The sequence below is a fragment of the Epinephelus lanceolatus genome, chromosome 21, assembly GCF_041903045.1.
Source record: "Epinephelus lanceolatus isolate andai-2023 chromosome 21, ASM4190304v1, whole genome shotgun sequence".
NCBI classification, from domain to species: Eukaryota; Metazoa; Chordata; class Actinopteri; order Perciformes; family Serranidae; genus Epinephelus; species Epinephelus lanceolatus.
The window spans coordinates 19298122-19316835 of NC_135754.1; the positions used below are offsets into that span (position 1 = coordinate 19298122).

Sequence of the window (18714 nt, forward strand, 5' to 3'; positions counted from 1 at the left end):
ATGAGGTTTTTTATGCTTAATGTTGTAATGATTTTGTTATGTGTGATTGTCTGTCCTGTTATGACATAAAGGACCATGTTGGTAATAAGTGTTCACACTCTACATGTTATCCCTTGGATTATTTGTCTTTTTTATATATAAAATCAATTCACGCAGCATGGCTAACCTTGGTAAATGTTTCTTCTTTCCTGGCAAAAGTTATAGTGGGACAAAAATTCTTATTTTAAGGGATGTGTAGTCTTGGTTTAATTATAAATGCAAGCATATTTCCCCTCTTTTCTCACATGTCACAATCGATCCTTTGAGTCATTCACCCATGAGACAGCATAACAAGTTGTGTTCTCCTTTATTTTATTCTTTGGAATTGTTTTTGGCATATTGCATAGAGCAATGGTGAGAGAATAATGACAAATATCTGACATTAAACATATGAGAGCTTACACAAAACATACAGTATATAGCAGTCAGCAGACAGTATACGAATGCAATTGCAGTGGCACTTATACTTTTTGCAATATAAAGCAAATATATTAAAGGGGATTTTTTTGCACAATGGTACAAGTCCTTCACTGAAACAGTAAATCTGCTCTGAATTTACTGTTTATTTTCTACCTTTGGCAAAAGAATTCAATTTTCGATATTCAATTTGAATCAATACAGTATGTAAAAGAGTCACATACATGACATTTGGCATCTTTTTGTATCTGTCTAACCAATGCAAGAGTTATATTTCACGCTGCCAGTCAAACTGCAGTCCACTTTTATTGTGAAATAAACAGAAATTAATCAGGTCGGATGATTCTCTTTTTATTCCCCTCCCTGTATCAGCTCAAATTTTCTTAAAACCAAGAAAGAGACCAGCTCCACCCTCATTCCCGCAGTACAAAAACAAACAAATTGAGAACTCAGAGTCATACAGCTTCTTCACTTGGTGACCCAGAGAAGGAGGGGGAGGCAAAGTCCTGCTGTGTCCTCAACCAAACAGTTTGATGAAGCAGGGGTGGCAGTACGGCTTGTTCTCCTGCTCCTTGAAGCAGCCTTTGCTCAGCGGCTTCAGGCAGAAGTGACACACGAGGTGGTGCGGGTGGAATTTGGCCCCCATGGCGGTGACGCAGCGGCCCAGGATCGGCTGCTGGCAGGCCTGACACATGCTGCCGCGGGACTGGTGGTAGTGGGCCTCGCACAGCGGCTGACCCTCGTGTTCGAAGAAGCTGCCGTTCACAAAGGGGCTGTAGCACTCCTGCAGGGGGAGAGGAACAGAGAGACGCAGTGAGACTCAGAAAGCCCTGACTCATATCACTGTAATTACACAGATGTCATGTGAAACAGCAACTTTCTCATGACGTAATCCCAACTTATTTTTAGTGTTTGTTTTTTTTTTTTTTAAACCTTTCTTTACTGGTAGTTTTGCTGAGAGTAGGAACGCCCTGCTCACACAGTAACACACATGGACACACCACAACCACCGTCTGATCTGTTGGTCACCGAGCAGCTTCTCTGCAGCAGCTGTGGGTTAATGTCCCATGACCCATCTGCAGGGCAGTAGCACAGATTTTTTAGAAACGTTGAGGCCATAAATCCAAATTGCCGCAGTACATCTCCACCTTTTCAGAGTACTTACAGAATTTAAAAATGCCACATATTATTTAGGCCTGTTAATTTACACTAAAACTTATGTTACAATGGCCAGCATGTAGCTGTGGTAGAGTAGGCTAAATTCCTTTTGTCGTTACTGTAATTAAATATTTTTTATGTCTTAAAAACAGTCAAACTGAGTCCAAAAACCAATGAGTGACGTCACGATAGCTATGTACGTTTTCTTAGATTTTTTGTATGTTTTCCTACAAAAGCAATGCCTCCTAACCCTACAAAAAAAACATCCAATTTTCCTCTCCTAAAACTAACCAAAGTAACTTTTATTGGCTAAACTTAACCTCCATAACTCTATGTTAATTACGTAACTGTATGTTATGGACATAACGTCATTCATGGGGCACAAATTCGTAGGATATCATGCGAACCGTTCTAAGAATACGTTGTTTAAAGGTATGCCATGCAGTCTCTGACCTCTAGTAGTGCTATGGAGCAGTTGTTTTTATGAGTGGGTTCCCGTTTAATTTGTCTGATGCACTCACATGACGATCCACTGATCACCATGTGATAACGCCAAGAAATGCGCATGATGTGCCAACAAAGCCACTAAAGAAGACTGCTAGCAAGTACACATAGATTTAAACAACGTTTTAAGAATGTTATTAAAAAAATCAACTTTGCAAATGTTTAATGAGGAATGAAACGAGTTCAACACTTTTATAAAGACAGAGAATGAATGTAAATTTAACTTGTTTGTTTACATGAAAATTCCATAGGGTACCTTTAAAGGGACAGTCCACCTCCGAATCAAAACTACATAGTTTTCCTCTTACCTGTAGTGCTATTAATAATCTAGATTGTTTTAGTTAGAGTTGCAGAGTGTTGCAGATATCAGCCGTAGAGATGTCTGCCTTCTCTCCAGTATAATGGAACTAGGTGGCACTCAGCTTGTGGTGCACAAAGTGCCAAAAAAAAATACATGTTAAAAACTCAACAGCAATGTCTCTTTCCAGAAATCATGACCTGGTTACTCAAGATAATCCACAGAGCTTGCTGTGAGCAGTTTCATGTAGGAACTATTATCTTTCTACCAAACTACACCCGCCAACCATATCACCGCACAGAAGGAAGCGTGCATAGAGACATTGCTGTTGAGTTTTTAAAATGTATTTTTTGGCACTTTGAGCACCACAAGCTGAGTGCCATCTAGTTCCATTATATTGGAGAGAAGGCAGACATCACTACGGCTGATATCTCCAACACACAGCAACCCACACTAAAAATATTTAGATTGATAAATAGCACTACAGGTAAGAGGAAACTGATGTAGTTTTATTTCGGGGTGAACTGTACCTTTAAGTTACATTTTACTATTGTAGCAGATTGAGCTAGTTTCCACTTCTTTATAAAGCACACATCAAGGTTTATGCTGCGCCCTCAAAATATTCAACATAATAAACGTGTCATGCATAAATGTCATGCATAAGGCATCTCCAGCAGAACACACTTTAAGTTTATTTTAATTTGTTTATTATTCTGCTTTAGTTCACTGTTTACACAGACAGAGTGTGTGATAATCTGTGAGCGACAAATGTCATGAGGCGGCGTCCTTTGTTTTTTCTTTTCTTTCTTCTCTTTCCTGTTTTGGGAGGACATGTTGTGTTGTATTGTTGCGCAAACCTTAAAAAAATATACGCAGTACCAGGGAGAATAAGGTTGACAAACTGAAGTCCTGTCGTCTTAAGAGTGCAACATTTAGTCTGGCAGTTCCCAGTCTGAGAGGTCATGAAATGATTAATGGGATAGTTAAGAGGAAAAAAGAAAATCTGCTGCAGTCTTGTTTTTTTTATGAAATGCTGAATATTTTTAACTCTTGTGGCACCAAAAAATAATTTCAGATGAGACCATTTGAGTTTAGTTTTTCATTTGTATTTTTTGGCACTTTAAGCACCATAAGCCGAGTGTCATTTAGTTCCATTAGATTGGAGAGAAGGCAGACATCTCTACAGCTGATATCTCCAACCCTCTGCAACTCACACCAAAACAATCTAGACCGATAAACAGAACTTCGTGTATAAGGACAAATATGTATTTTTGGGGTTACCTGTCCTTTTAAGTTCTCTGACCTACCGACTCTTTCTGACAATAGGTCTACAAGAGCTGCAACCATAACACACCAGTGATAAACTCGGAGAAACACTCACCCTACATACGAAGCACTGTGGGTGCCAGAGAGAGTTGAGAGCCGAGATGTAGTTTTCCAGGATGGGCTGGCTGCAGCCTTGACAGCGGGAAGCAAACAGAGTCAAAAAGCACTGCTGGCAGTACTGCTGGCCCTCACGGTCATGGAAACCTGCAGAGGATACAATCACAGTTCAACACAGTCACTGCGTGATGCTGGGGAAAAAGCACTGAAACTTTTCCATGTTAAATTGTTCTGTGCAACATGAAACGTTAATCTGTTTGTAAGGGTTCAAAGTTTTACTGATGTGAGTGCTTTTTGTGTCACAGCTTGTTCTGCTTTAAATGTGGCAATTTTCATGTCAAAGACTTAGTGTTTCCCCTGAATTCTTGGCAGACTGGAGCTGCCTTTACAACAGAACATTAACTCTCCTTTGACAACCATACAGATTAGATGCTTTTAGCCAGCAAACAGCTCTCTAGCCATTACAAACTCTGGGACAGATTGTTTTTGTAGGGCTGTATGTGAGAATGATCCTGTTGAAGTTTACTGTTAACAGTTGCGTGTTGAACCCAGACAGGATACAGTGTGTGCCACCCATTACCTTCCTCTCCAAACGCCCGGCTGCACTTGACGCAGCAGAAACACTCTGGGTGCCAGTTCTTATCCAGAGCGGTGACCATTTTCTGAACGACAAGAGGAATTAAACAGTTAGATGGCTTCAGGTGGGTTTAAAGCTGTTACATGACACATGATCATCCAAGTGTCTCACATTTAGGATGGGCTTGTTGCATTGCGCGCAGTGAGGGGAGAAGAGGGTGAAGTAGTCCGACTCGCAGTACGGCCGTCCATCCTTCTCGAAGAAGTTGCGACTGCCTAACTCTGTCTCGCACTCGGTGCACACAAAGTGCTCTGGATGCCACACCTTCCCAAGAGCTGTTACCACCTGCACAGGAAACGGTCAAAAGCTAATTAATGAAACAAAACAAAATCCTGTCCAACCTGTTACCAGATTTTGGAACTTGTGTCACATGTCCTAACCATCAAACATTAATAAACCTGGGTCAACAGCTTACCTGTCCCACTACTGGCTTTTGACAAGCCGAACAGTTTCCTTTGGAGGATGTTTGAACTCCTTGTCGGCTCAGGTCTGACTGAAGCAGCCCCAGCATGCTGTCCAATGAGCCGCCAGATGAGGGCTGTGCTGGGGGGGCGGGCTGCTGTGGTGCTGTCACCACTGGATTGACGGGCGCAGCTGGCTGGAAGAAGAGAAAGAAAAATGCTACATGGCACATCTGTCTTTGGGATTATAGTTGTTTAAGAGTGAATCATTAGACTACAGTTGGTTTGAAATAAATTGCCATAAAAGACAGAGACTGTAAAGGGCCATCTTCACCAAGAACGAACAATAACATTTTGTAAAAAGTGGTGCCAAGCCCGCGCTGTGCTCTCCAGCTGTGTCGGCATTAAATTTGATTGGTTTGGCTGTCTGTGTTCATTTAATCACTCTGAATCCCAATACTATCGTTCACCACTGTCATAGTTATAGTTGCAGTGTGGACTCTGCCATCCATTTGGGTTAGAACCATTTTTAAAATGATATATTTACAGCCATTCCCACTTAAGATGGCTTCTCTTTGTTACAAAACTGTCTGATGAAGGTCTAGTCACCAAAATGTTGCAGCATTAAAGTCATTATTTTGCAAGTTAGACAGTGTGCGGGAGTCTTTTCTACAAAATGATATATTTACAGTTATTGTTATAGTATATATTATCAGTCTTAGTGTGGACGGCCCTTAAAGGAAAACTTCAATATTTTTCAACCTGGACCCTATTTTTCCACGTTTTTGTCTCTAAGTGACTAATGGAGACAACAATTTACAATTTGTAAACTCTGTCCAGTATTGAGACATACCACTGCAGTCACAGCGGCAAAACAGGCTGCAATGTAATGCCTAGGGGCAATTGTGCATCATCAATTTACGTCCATTAAAAATGTTTGTATTTGCTACTTTCAGGCTCAAATTGTTATAAGGAGTGTCTCATAACATTACGGAAAAGACCCTACAAAGAAATGAAATGTAAAAATGTTGGAAAGTTGTAGAAATGTTATAAAACGGGGCACCCAGCTAAGTGGGTAAAGCGGGAGTCCCATGTACAAAGGCAATATCCTTGCCGCAGCGGCCACAGGCTCAATTCCGGCTTGACTGCTTCAAGTCGAGTAGTTATTATTTTTTGTTTTTTTGCTAGTCAGTGTGCTGTGCGGTGTACTCCTTGGGACATTTAAGTCCCCAGATTTTGCTGCAGAGTGAGTGCTCCTCATTTTCACTGTACTCTTTGGTGCAGACAGCTGTGGACATGATGCAGTAGCACAGAGGAGAAGAAACTTTCTACCTTAAAGCTCCAAGATAACATTATTTTCTCTCTTCTGCTTGGAAATGGTGAAATTACAGCTCACAGATACTTAATACAACACAGTCTCTGACTTTTGTTTGATATGCAGTGTCAGCAAAAATGTTGTTGCACATTTCCAATCCCCATTAGCGCCGTTAGCTTGTTTACTAGCCCCGTTCAAACTTTAAAACCTTATAAGGGGTTAAAAAAAAAAGAAGAAAAAAAAATTGGTAATTCTAAATTGGTTACAGCTCTAGTATGTAGGCTTTGAGCTAAATGCTAACTTCAACATGCTAACATGCTCACTGTGACAATGCTAACCTGCTGATGTTTAGCAGGTAAAAAGTTTACTCAGGTTACCGTTTTACTCTTTAGCATGCTGACATTTGTTAATTAGCAAAAAGCACAGCATGCAGCAAAGAGAAATGTCATTAGTTTGCTAGTCTTGGGTTGTAAACAAAAAAATAGTTGTTGAAATATTTCAGTCTGGCCAAAGTGTGGGGCTGACATGCCATGCTGAGAGCCACACTGCCAGCATGGTCAAAAACAAGGTAGCCTGTGTATTATGAAACATTATGATGATTATAGCCCACAGTATCCAGAGGAGAAATGCTCCTTTTTAAAAGCTGTTCCCATAACCTCTGCTCACGCTTGTTTATAACCCACAGCTGGACTGGAACCAAACACTTAAAACGACAGAACTACTTCCTCTTCTCAAATGTACCCACTCTGACTCGCTGAAAAAGAGACTGACTGGATGTTATGTTCCACACCGAATGTAGATCTATATCTCTGACTTCCTAGTATAACTGAAAGTATTTCTGAGGCTGGAACATATCTCCACCAAGACTCACTTCCATCCTCAGGCCCTATCTGGTGACTGATTTATACCAGGAGGCATGTGCTGTGGCCAGGCCACACAGTAACAGTGAGGTCATCGTGATGTCGAGTGAACGTCTTCATGAACCCATGAATCACCCTGAGCTGCGTTAAAGCCTGAACAGCTGGGAGTGAATGGTAGAACAAAAACAGCATGCTCTTGCGGTCACATTTTGAGCACAATTACAATTACATTTGGTCGTTTTCATGCTGTTGTGTGACTCTTACTGTGCTCTGGACTCTGAAGTCTGACAGAGACGCCATCAGTTTGTCCAATTCCAGTGTGGCGGATGTTGCTGAGGGCTTCGCAGAGCTGGAATACAAAACACAATACTTGTTTTAACAAAGCCACAAAATGATTTCGGGGAGCAGACCAACTTTTTTAAAAGAATATTTATTATTTATTATTCTATTCATTTTTAATTTTAATTTTTTATCAAATTTTTTATTTAATTTTAATTTTAATTACTTTATTTATTTATTTTGACAAAATTTATGACATTACACAATACAAAAAGGCACAAACTAAGAAAACTAAAATGTTAGTGGTTGCACAGTTTAATTTGATTTAAAAATTCTTTTTAAATCAATTTGTTGATCCTCTGTTCAATTGTGCAGCTCTTCTGCTTGTGGAAACTCTACAGTAAGTACTTTGTATGCAATATAATTTCAGAGAATTCCCCCAATTCTTTAGATTTGAGTAAATTAATTAGATTTGGTACCTGGAGGAGGAGGTTGTGGCTTTATCCTTGATCTTGTCCCTCTCATCTTTCTTAGAAGAAGGGAACTGGGCCAGGATTTCATCTGAAGACAAAAACAAGGTCACATATATAAAAAGACTGACATTAGAGTTAAACACAGGAATATAAAAACTAGTGCTGCCCCCAGTCGTCCAAACGTTATTCGACCAGAAAGGTCATTAGTCGAAAAAAAAAATCAAAACCTATATGACTGGACCATGTGGGAATTTAATTTGAAAGGACAGACACAGGAAGTGACCACGCTCAGCAGTCAGACAGGAGTCAGGTTAATTTCCAGGGCTGGTACCTGCGGTTATTACACAGGCTAGTTAATAACATGTCGGGCAGGAAATCCAAAGTGTGGGATCATTTTGAGAAGGTGAAGGATGAACCCAAGGTGATATGTAAACTCATCTTCATTGGTCGACTACAAACATGATGTATCATCTTAAACATGGAAGTAGCTACATGCCCATTAGCCCACAGCATCATTAACAGGCGGCTCGCTCAGTGTGTGACGTGCACTTGTAGATAAAATATAGGCCTATATTAATGAAGGTTCATTGTATTTCTCTGTAGTGCTACTGATACTATTCTTTCTCACACCTTCAACTCAAACCATTGTGTTGCCCCGCCCAAAATATATCATTTGATCATTAAATTAATATCGTAAACATGTGGGCAACTAGTCGACTAATAGCTCTAAATGACGACTATTGGTAGACTAGGAAAATTCTTAGTCGTGGGCAGCCCTAATAAAACACACAAACACTGACCTGTGATGTTGAACTGGGTGGCGTTCAGCTCCTGTAACAGATGGTCCAGCTCACTCAGACCTCCTCCCAGCAGCGAGGAGGAGGAGAAGGCTGGAGGAGGATCTGCCGTGCGGGGAGAGCGCGGTTTACACACTGTGCTGTAAGACAGGTGAGACAGGCAGATTTTGAAACATCCTTCATCATGGTCACTTTGTCATGACTCAGAGGTGACTCTGAAGTTTGGTCCATTCAGAAATGAGTCATGTCACAGCTCAATACTCTCATCTGTCTGTAGCGGTGGTTTCAGATCCAAACATACTCATTGTCGTAAATACACAAAATGACAAATGTGGAAAAAAACTATTTTTTCTAAACTGTGGTTCCTAATTAGATTTACGTAGATTTTTCCCCATGCAAACACAATGAGAGACTTGAGTGAGTCATTTTCTCTCTGATGTAAAATCTGAAGAACCACCTTCCATTACGACCTACAGAAATGTGCAGCCTGATAATTAGACTGTATGGCCACTTTGTTACACTTATACACACACACAAACACACACACACATACACACACAGTATAATAGGGCTGGGCAATATGGAGAAACTCATGATATTTTTGGCTAAATACCTCCCTATCGACATTGTACCAATATTGTAGGGTTGACTATTAGTGCTTTCACAAAATATTTACACAGTGAGATTTTTGCTAAAGGACCATCAGTAATGGTGTGTTCACACTGATTGCAAAGCGAGTCTTTCACGCAGTGCAAATACATACAAAGCCCATGCAAAAACGCATGGGTGACGCAAATGATGTGATGTGACTAAACGTCAGTACCGTACAGAAACAGAACAAAAAAGGAGCAGGCTTGGAGGTTAGTGAGCGAACCCATTGGACTACATGCTAAATCCTGAGAATATGTATTTGTCACTTGTGTAAGCTGTTTTGTTTAACTCCTTTTTAGCAAAATGCTCTGAGTAATTTAAGTAAACGTAAGAAGGAGTGAAGCCACAATACACTGCCAGGACAGTATGGAAAAAATAAAGAGTGTTGCCATCTTGGTTCACACTGGTTCAGCACACAAAGCCTCCATTTTTACCACGTTCACATCACTTGATTCCAGCTATGGATGGATTAATGAATGAGCCTGCAAGGCACAGACCCAGAGGCCCAAAGTGTCAGGGGGGCCCCCCTGGTTTTCACATGCAAAATGTAACTCAAATTAAGACGTACTGACCAGGATTCTCAAAATGACCACAAAGAGATGCAAGGTAAACAGCAAAGAGACAAAATAACTACAAAAATGGGCAAAAAGAGTCTCACAGACACTCAAAATGAATACAAAGTAACACAAAATAACCTAAAACAGACACAAAACAGCCACATAGAGACAAGCAAACACAAAAAGATGCATTATGACTACGCAGCAACAATGACAAAAAAGATGCAAAACCAACTAGGGCTGCAGATTAGTTGACTAATCGATGACTAATCGATTATTAAAATAATCAGTGACTATTTTAGTAGTCAACTAATCGGTTTGAGTCATTTTTCATACTATAAAAGTACCCCAAAATACTCTTATTGCAGCTTCTTATGTTCAAATATTGGCAGCTTTACACACTCTCCCACGACAGTGAACTAAAACCTGGCATGAGTACGAAACAAGACATTAGATGAAATAATTTTGGGGTTTGGGAGAGACAGACCGACATTTTTCAACATTTTGACACATTTTTCAATAAAATGATTAGTCGGCTAATCAAAGAAATAATCAACAGATTAGTTGACAATGAAAATAATCGTTAGTTGCAGCCTTAAAACCAACACAAAGTCTGTGTCTTGCTCTTGTGTAGGACAGGTGGTGGGGCCTTTTACATATCTGGGCCCAGGAGCCCATTGTCTCTTGATCCACCCATGATTCCAGCTATCGGTTGCACTTAACTACAAACCATGTAAGCATTTAGTTGCCTTCCTCAGTTAGTTAGCACAACTGTGGCACAGCTGTTAAAGGCGAATATTCACTGGGTGCTAAATACTCCAGCAGCCATATTCATGCAAGTGACGTCAAGCGAAAACTTGCTTTGCATTTGGTGTGAAGACAATGTGTAAATCAAGGCTGAGTGGGTAAAAGCAAATAATAGACCAGCTAGAAAATCTGGAAAGTTCAGAAAATTACATCACCTTTCTGTAATGCAGCCTTTAAAACCAGTAAAAGACAACACTTATATTATGATATCCAAAATCTAAGATGATATCTATTGATATATTGTCCAGCCTTACAAATATATTGTGAATGAAGGACTGTAACTAGTGTAAGCAATGTATTCTATGCAGATGATGCATTACTCTGTTTATTCAGTCAAAGATTATACAAATAATATACAAAGTGTGGACTTGAATACACCATGTGAAAAAGATCAAACATCATTAAGGGAATTACCTGTATAATTTGTCTGGGTTGGAGTTCTGAGAAGATTTCATGGCAGCAGAAACCGTCTGAGGGACGAAACAGATCAAGCTTTTCAGTAAATATGTTACAAAAGCAGCATGAACTCACAGATAATATATGTAACCAAAGTTCAGAGTGTTTAGATAAGATTATAATGATCTGAATCAGAGTGCCATCAGAATCTGAAGTGAAAAAATTGGTATGACTGTACCCCTGGGAGCTTGTTGTCTACCTGCTGTGGGGTGTAGGCAGGCGGCGGTGGCCTGGTTTGGGCGGGCTCCTGGGTTGCAGGGTCAGCATTTTTCGGGGGGTCAGAGGTGAGCAGGACAGGACACCGAGCTAAAGGAGAGCCGGTGTTCTCGAGATCAGCAAGGAGGGCATCTGGGGGGGGGGGGGGACAAGAAACTGATATAACAGCATGAATTTGTACAGTCCAATTAAGTTTTTATCAACTTTTCTGATAGGAATAAAAGACATTTATATTCCCCATAACGTATCTATGTCTTTATAAATGTCCCTGATGGAGTTATCAGTTTGTTTATGAAGCATCAAATGGAAATAAAAAGAGATACAAGTTAATAAGTGCATTTAAAAACCATGCAATGCAGATAAAGACGAAAACACTACATGTTAGACATAAAAAAGTTATGTCCCTGACGCACTGGCAGACACAATGAAACACATGCAAACACATGCACAGGCAGTTACGTACCAAACACAACAATACGAGGACTGAGCGGGTAGTTAGGTGGCTCAGGCACTCCTAAGGAGAGACAGACAGCCCGTGTGACTAATAAAACAGCGGCAGCATATCAGCCCACACATTAGACAGCGTCCTCAGACACTAATCAGTCAGAGGACAGGACAGTCAGACTTTTACGCAACCCAGAGATAATCCATCGACACAGTGAAGTTATTAGAGTGCACAAACTTCTCTGCATTCGTATCTGAAACATGCCGACATGGAAAGGAAGCAGAGAGGAGGAAGAGTGTTTGGCGACTGATATCTAAATCCACTCCACCCCCGCCTCACTCACTCACTCACTTCAAGTGGAGGCTGTCCAGAGACTAAACTTGCTCAAGGGTTAGCCGCTGCATGACATCATTAAGTGCTGACAAGTCTGTGTACATGCAACTAAAAGCCAAAGCTGGAGTTTGGAAAAAGCTGAACATGAGTAGTTACACTCTAAGTTGTGGAGGAGATGCTGCAGTTTTGGCTAACTGTCATTGTTTTACAGGGTTAACACCGACTTAACCACTCACACTGCTGGTACAATATCACCACACTATTAAAGAGGCAATTCAGTGGTTTAGTTTTGCACTTTCTAAAAGTTGTGGGACTTGCGAGAGACTCATTAATTGAAGAAAAATCCTGGATTTTGGTCCCTAGAAACACTGGATCCTACAGTTCACATGATGCAACTCAACAGGATCTGTCTATCTTGCTTATATAACCTACATTATGCAAACTGTATGCCTCCAATTTGAGTTTTGTAATAAATTTGTAGTCGGGGGGTCTGGGGCCTGTTCCCCTGGGATGATTTTTTTTGCCCAATTTAAAACATTTATATACACTATTTTTCAAGCCATTTGAGTAAATAGAATACATAAAAATATGTACATCACTTGGGAAAAACATGATAGTTACAGAGGAAAAAATCCTATATCCTATTTTGTATCTAATTGTTCTCTAACTGTCTTCCTCATTCTGAAACCACAACACAACAAATGTTACGGAAGACTAATCTTTACTCCCGTCACTTAAAAAGAGGCAACATTTTTCAAATGTTACTATTCTAAAGTTGCATAATATAGGTAGGAAAGGAATCAGGGTTGTGCACATTCACTCTTCACAAGAGCGAGGTCAGAGTTCAGTTCTCACTGATTAAAATGAACTAGTTCACATTCATAGTTCACAATTTGAATTTTGAACTGGTTTATCTTCATGTGTTCTGTTTATTTAGATTTTTTTAAAATGTGATCATCATTCACTTGCAGATAATTCCCAAGACTGGGCTGATGCTTCAACTTCACGCGTGTTTCAAATTGGTTGCCGATTTTGCTGACGGTCTTACAACGGGTAAAATGTGCATGTGAGATTTTTTCCATTGGAATCTGTAACTTACTGATTTGTTCATCAGTCAGTGACTTTTGAAGGAATTAAAACGGAGGGGTGATTGTTGGTTAAACACATGTTTTACTGCTATAATTGAAACTTGAAAGTGTTTTGTTAATGTAAAAAATGGGTAAAAAAAAATTCCCCTTTGACAACAACTAAAATAAAGGGGAGATTCCACATCCACTTGCATTTTTTCACCAAAGTATGTCATCGCTACAGTCCTATTATGAACTGGTGTCTTTGGTGTTGGTGTGCCGTAAAACGGTCATGTACAGCTTCATAAGTTGCAAACTGATGCGTTCAGTTCACAGTTCACCAAAAATACAACCACATTCAATGAACACGCTCTTTTAGCACATTCATGCACTGGTAGGAATTTGGCGTAAACAGCATTACTAATCTTAAAACCTATTTTTGTTATACTTTGCTGGAGTAGAGTTCAGAGAAATAATGTTCAGCTGACAAATCTGCTACAGTTGAACCCATCCCATAATAATCTGGGTGTAGTAATTGCAAATCAAGGATCTCAAACAGTGCCAAGCAAATGTGTTCTCCAATAATCTGAAATGATCATTAAAGCCAACAGAGGAACATTTACTCCATTATATTAGATTTCTCTGGGAAGTAACACAGACTTGGCGCTGGGGATGTCCCCATCAAGTTTTCTAGTGCACACTTCAAGTACATTGAAGTTATTAAAATCAAATATATATGCTTGACAACTGAATAGCTCTGCATTGCATTAAGAAAAAAATCCCTGCATCCAAGCTGTTGTTGTCTCAAGGGTATGTCTCTGTCCCTTTAAGACAGTGGTTCCCAAGTGGTCCAGCCACGGGGTCCATATTTCCCCTGGGTCATTAGTTCAAGGTCTACAAAGTTTAATAAATCTGGCATCATACTTGCGTTTGGCCATGTCGTGGAGCTAGTTTGCTGTCTCTGTCAAGTAGCTGTCCATTAGTCACTCACTGTACATCAAGAAACTGCACTTCAAAATAAAAGCTCTGTGCCAGAAATGTAACCTACTTAAAAACAAATTCTGTTTTGATACGGTCTCCACATGTTTGCAATTTCTTGCGGTCCATTCAGAGTGATCTGCAACCCACTTCTGGACGGAGGCCCACCCAATGGGAACCACGCTTTAAGCGGCTATTGTGGTTGTTTCTTCAATGCAGCCTTTGCATTAGTTTTCTGAATTAACTATGTTCCGCGGAGTATTTACTTTCATCGTCTATACATGTTTTGCACATATTAGGCTACACTATTGAATTACTCTTACTGACTTTTCACTCGAGGAGCTTTTGTCTCACTTTGCATTGGCATGGTGAGTGAGGTTGTTGTCAGTTCTGCACTGCTGTCTTTCTCTCCTACGCCTGCGGTGAAACACCATGCTCCATAAACGCAATATACTCTCACACTGAGTTGAAATGAAACTCATATTTTTGGTAAAAACATAAACAGTCTCATACTGCATTTTGCTGCTGTTTATGGCGTGTGGTGTTTCCCTACGGGCGGGGCTCAGCTCACACACATACGGGAGCTCTGCAGAGTGGAGGAGAGAAAGACAACAGGAGAGCTGACAATGGCTGCACTCTATGTGTCTCTGAATGAAAGCTTCACAAGTTAAGACACCTGTGTGACAGCTGACGTAAAACAAAGGATCGGATCCTCTATATAGCTCAATAAAGCTGATCCCTGACAGTCAAAAAATGCCTTGATTGGCCCTGAGACCTATCGGATTGAGACAACCCTTCTTGTAGCTTTTGAGAAAACATTCAGGGCTGAAGCACCAGAAGCCACCCGATATCCATGAATCCATTTACATTAATTATATTGAACGACGGACGGCCTTAGGCGTCCATATTTGATTGATTCCCAGGTTTTCCAGTTGTGATAATGACTTTGACGTCGACAGAGATGCTATTTAAAATTCGGGAACTTGTCATTACAGTAACTCTGAAGACATGATGCAACTGTGTTAATGGTCTGGATACTCCTCATGACTAATTAACTGACCCTTATAGTGGAGTTCCCCTTCAATTACACAACAGTGGATACTGTTAACGTATTTTTTCACACGAGACAAAGTTATTTTGGAATTGTTGAAGTTAAAGTTTGGTCTCTCACTTCCATTCAGAGTGGCAGACGTTGGATAGTTCGACCATTAATCCATCCCTTTTTCTTATTCTGACCTCTCTCCTTGCTTGTCAATGAGTATTGATGTACACTCTGAACTGCATGTCATAGCGTTTACACTAACTGGCGTCCTGTGCAATCAGCTTATCATAGACAGTAGTTTATTAGTTACCAATTTACAATAGAAAATAAACATCCTGGACTCTGGGGCACAACTACCTCTGGTTTGGGAGTCTAGAAGAGAAGAGAATCCAGTCACCTGAACAGACAGGACAGTCAGTCCTTGTGTGGAGCACATGGTTATAGTTAGAGCTCTTTAATAAGGTGCTGTCTCTTGTTAAAAAGCTTTAACTACAACCGTAGGCTGAAGACCTCATCACCCCACCAGTCAGCTTTGCTTTGTTTTGGTAACGGCGGATGATATCATAGACGTTGTGGATGATGTTTCCAACGTCAAGAACGAAATCTCCAAACCTCAGTTTCTTGTGGCCTTTGTACACTGATATCACGAGTGTTTGATGAATGCTCGAGCCAATCTTTGAGCCTGTTTTTAACATCTGCGGTGATCAGTTATGAGACATGATCAACCCAAACATAACCCTGCATTAGTTCATCCCTGCGGTCACCTCGGCCGCGGATGATTCACACTTCTGGTACGGCCATGTGGTGAGAAACTTCTGCGTACACTACTTGCCCTCTCCTCCCCGCTGTGTGTGTCTGTCTCTTACTCACACACACAAACACACGCACACACACACACGCACTCTAACAGCCTGAACTGCTCATATAAGGAGCTGAACTTCTCTCAATGGGAATTATGACCATATTTAGAGCTGCCTGTCGACTTGTTTGTCTTGGCAGAAAAGCCTCTCTAACAAGTGGTCTCTCTCTAACCGAAAAACCTCGCCAGATCCGATACATAAACTTACAACACTATCAGACAACGGCACAGTGTCCCAAACATGGCCACCGCCTGACTAACGCTCACCCAGTTACTCGGTCCGTGTGCAATCCAATCCAGATGTGCCCAGATGTGCTTGGCTACATCCAGCCATTCCTTCCAGTATTGCTTGTAAAGCATAAATCACCCTAATTCTGAAGTGGACTTCAGGAACAAACAAAAAAAAAAAGTTCCTGGGAGAGCAAATGGGCAGCTGAGGCAAACGGGCCATTCTATTTTCATTGAACTCTGTGGCTTTTTGGGAATAGCAGCGTGGCCATGGGCTATTTCAGGGGCCTTTTTTTCTCAAGCTTCTCATAATGTTACTGTGAGAAAGGCGAAGAAATCCTCCTTCAACATCACACGCTGCTGTCTCACACTCAGTGGAGCATTATGTGTCTTCTCTCCATCCCTGCCTTGTTAATATGAGCGGATGGGAGAGCCTGCAGTGGACCCCTTTTTAATCTAATTTACCAAGAATTTATTGAATTTGCAGGGGGATGCACGGAGCACTAAATGGCGGTCAGGCAGCACAAAGTAATGCAGTTCTTGTGGTACCTGTGTGAGTGTGTGTGTGCTTGGAAAGGTAAACACAATTCTGCAAAAACATTTTTAAAATCTCACAGGATGGGAGCAGGCTGAGGAGATAATTACTGTCAACAGGATGAGAGGCATCATAAGATAAGGGAAAACCTTTGTATACACTGTTTCTGACATGGAAGTTGTGTGATAGTTACATATAAGGATGTTCTCTGCCTTAAAATGTTTGAGAGTAAATAAAATTCCCATTTGATTCCAGCCCCCCACACGTCCCTGTGGACAGAAAATGAAAGGCTACTCCACTATGACTGCCAGAATGAGCAGACCTTATTTCCTCTGTTTGGGCAAACCACCCCTTCCCAAAGATCCCCTCAAGATATCCCAACATGCAGCAGAAGAACAACAGTAATACTTACCCAAATCGTCCATGATCTGATTTCAGCCGAGTGTTTTCCTGTGTGAGTGGCACAGTAGGGACGCGGACAGCATTAATAAGAAGTGATGGACGCGTCCCAAAGCCCGCAAGATAGACTATTGTCTGCGTCGCTCCTGAATAACTTCTTAGACACCGTTATCCGCCAAGAGAGGAGGAAGAGGAGGAGGATGAAGAGGAGGGAGGGAAGGAGGGAGGGCGAGAGGGAGGGCGTCCCGTTTCTTTTTCCTACACGACTCTCTTCCTGTGTAATGCCTACCAGGACCTCAGACTGGAGGAAGGCGTAGCTAGTTAAATAAATGCGGTTACAAACCCCGCATTCCCCGGACACGCGACGTCATCGTGGACATTCCTAGTCCATATTTGGGAGAGAACATTAAGCACAAACTGCAGCTGGACCTGCTGCTGCAGACACGGCGTGAGGCTGCCGGTGACAGATAATACTGGACAATGCATTAAACTGGTGTGTCCTTCATAGTAAAGACAAGCCGGGCATGAACACTGAAGGGGCGGCGCCGATTTTTTAAAAGCAGCTTGTAAAAATAACATTTGGATATCATCATGGTGCCTTTACTATTTTTTTTATTTTTAAAAAAAATATATATCCATATCTGATACCGGCATACAGGGCCCTAAACAGGATCTGTCCAAATGAAGGAAATGATCTCATCATTTAAATAAATAAATAAAATAAAAAATAATGAATAATAATAATAAAAAAATGTTGTATTATACATTTCTATTGAAAATAATTCAAATTAAAAAATAAGCAGATTTAATAATTTCACTACATGACTTTCCAATCATTTATTTTGTGAAAGGTTTCTACACTCCATGGCAGGATTAAATACATAAATTTTGTCTGTATTATATTAAATAAACAAATGTGTCTACATTATATTAAATGATTACATTTTGTCTATATTATATTACATAAATAAAACTGTCCACATCATATTAGATCATCACATTGTGCCTAAATTCTATTGAATAAATTTGTCTATATTATATTAAATAAAAAATGTCTATATCATATTAAATAAATTTGTCTACATTATATTAAAAAAATAAAAATGTCTATATTACATTAAATAAATTTGTCTATATTATATTAAATATTTAAATGTGTCTACATTATATTAATCACATTTTGTCTATATATATATATATATATATATATATATATATATATATCTTATGTGTGAGATTAAGACTTTTTTTGCTCGTGTGATTTTTGATTGTTTTTTTTAATTCAACAGGTTAGATCCAGGGTGAGGGGAGAGAGAGGGGTATGGCATGCAGCAAAGGGCCACTGGTTGGAATCGAACCTTCGACCGCTGCAGCAAGAACAGAGCCTTTGTACATGGGGCATCAGCTCAGCTAGGTTTTTGTTTTTTTTTTCATTTTTACATATGTTTAAAGGTCCAGTGTGCAGGATTTAGGGGCATCTGTTATCAGAAATAAAATATATTATTCAAACTTTTTTTTTCATTAGTGTATCATCTTCTGAATCTAAGAATTGTTGTGTTTTTGCTACCTTAATATGAGCC

General features: G+C 40.2%; 1 protein-coding gene across 4 annotated transcripts; it reads right to left on the reverse strand.

The window, feature by feature from the left end:
• Nucleotides 1–327: 327 nt before the first annotated feature.
• LOC117247407 (transforming growth factor beta-1-induced transcript 1 protein-like) lies at nt 328–17421 on the reverse strand. 4 transcript variants are annotated; one of them, XM_033611953.2, is made up of 12 exons: nt 17148–17303; nt 11712–11762; nt 11232–11380; nt 10991–11046; nt 8565–8701; nt 7771–7852; nt 7277–7361; nt 4852–5034; nt 4548–4721; nt 4380–4461; nt 3798–3946; nt 328–1240 (listed from the first exon to the last, which is right to left on the reverse strand). In XM_033611953.2, the coding sequence occupies exons 1-12, from the start codon at nt 17158–17160 to the stop codon at nt 974–976; spliced, it is 1428 nt and encodes a 475-aa protein (XP_033467844.1). In that variant the 5' UTR covers nt 17161–17303; the 3' UTR covers nt 328–973. The 4 variants fall into 4 exon arrangements, with proteins under 4 accessions (XP_033467844.1, XP_033467843.1, XP_033467846.1 ...); XM_033611952.2 differs by having other exon boundaries at nt 11211–11380; XM_033611955.2 differs by lacking the exon at nt 11712–11762 and having other exon boundaries at nt 17148–17421.
• Between the last annotated feature and the right edge of the window lie 1293 nt (nt 17422–18714).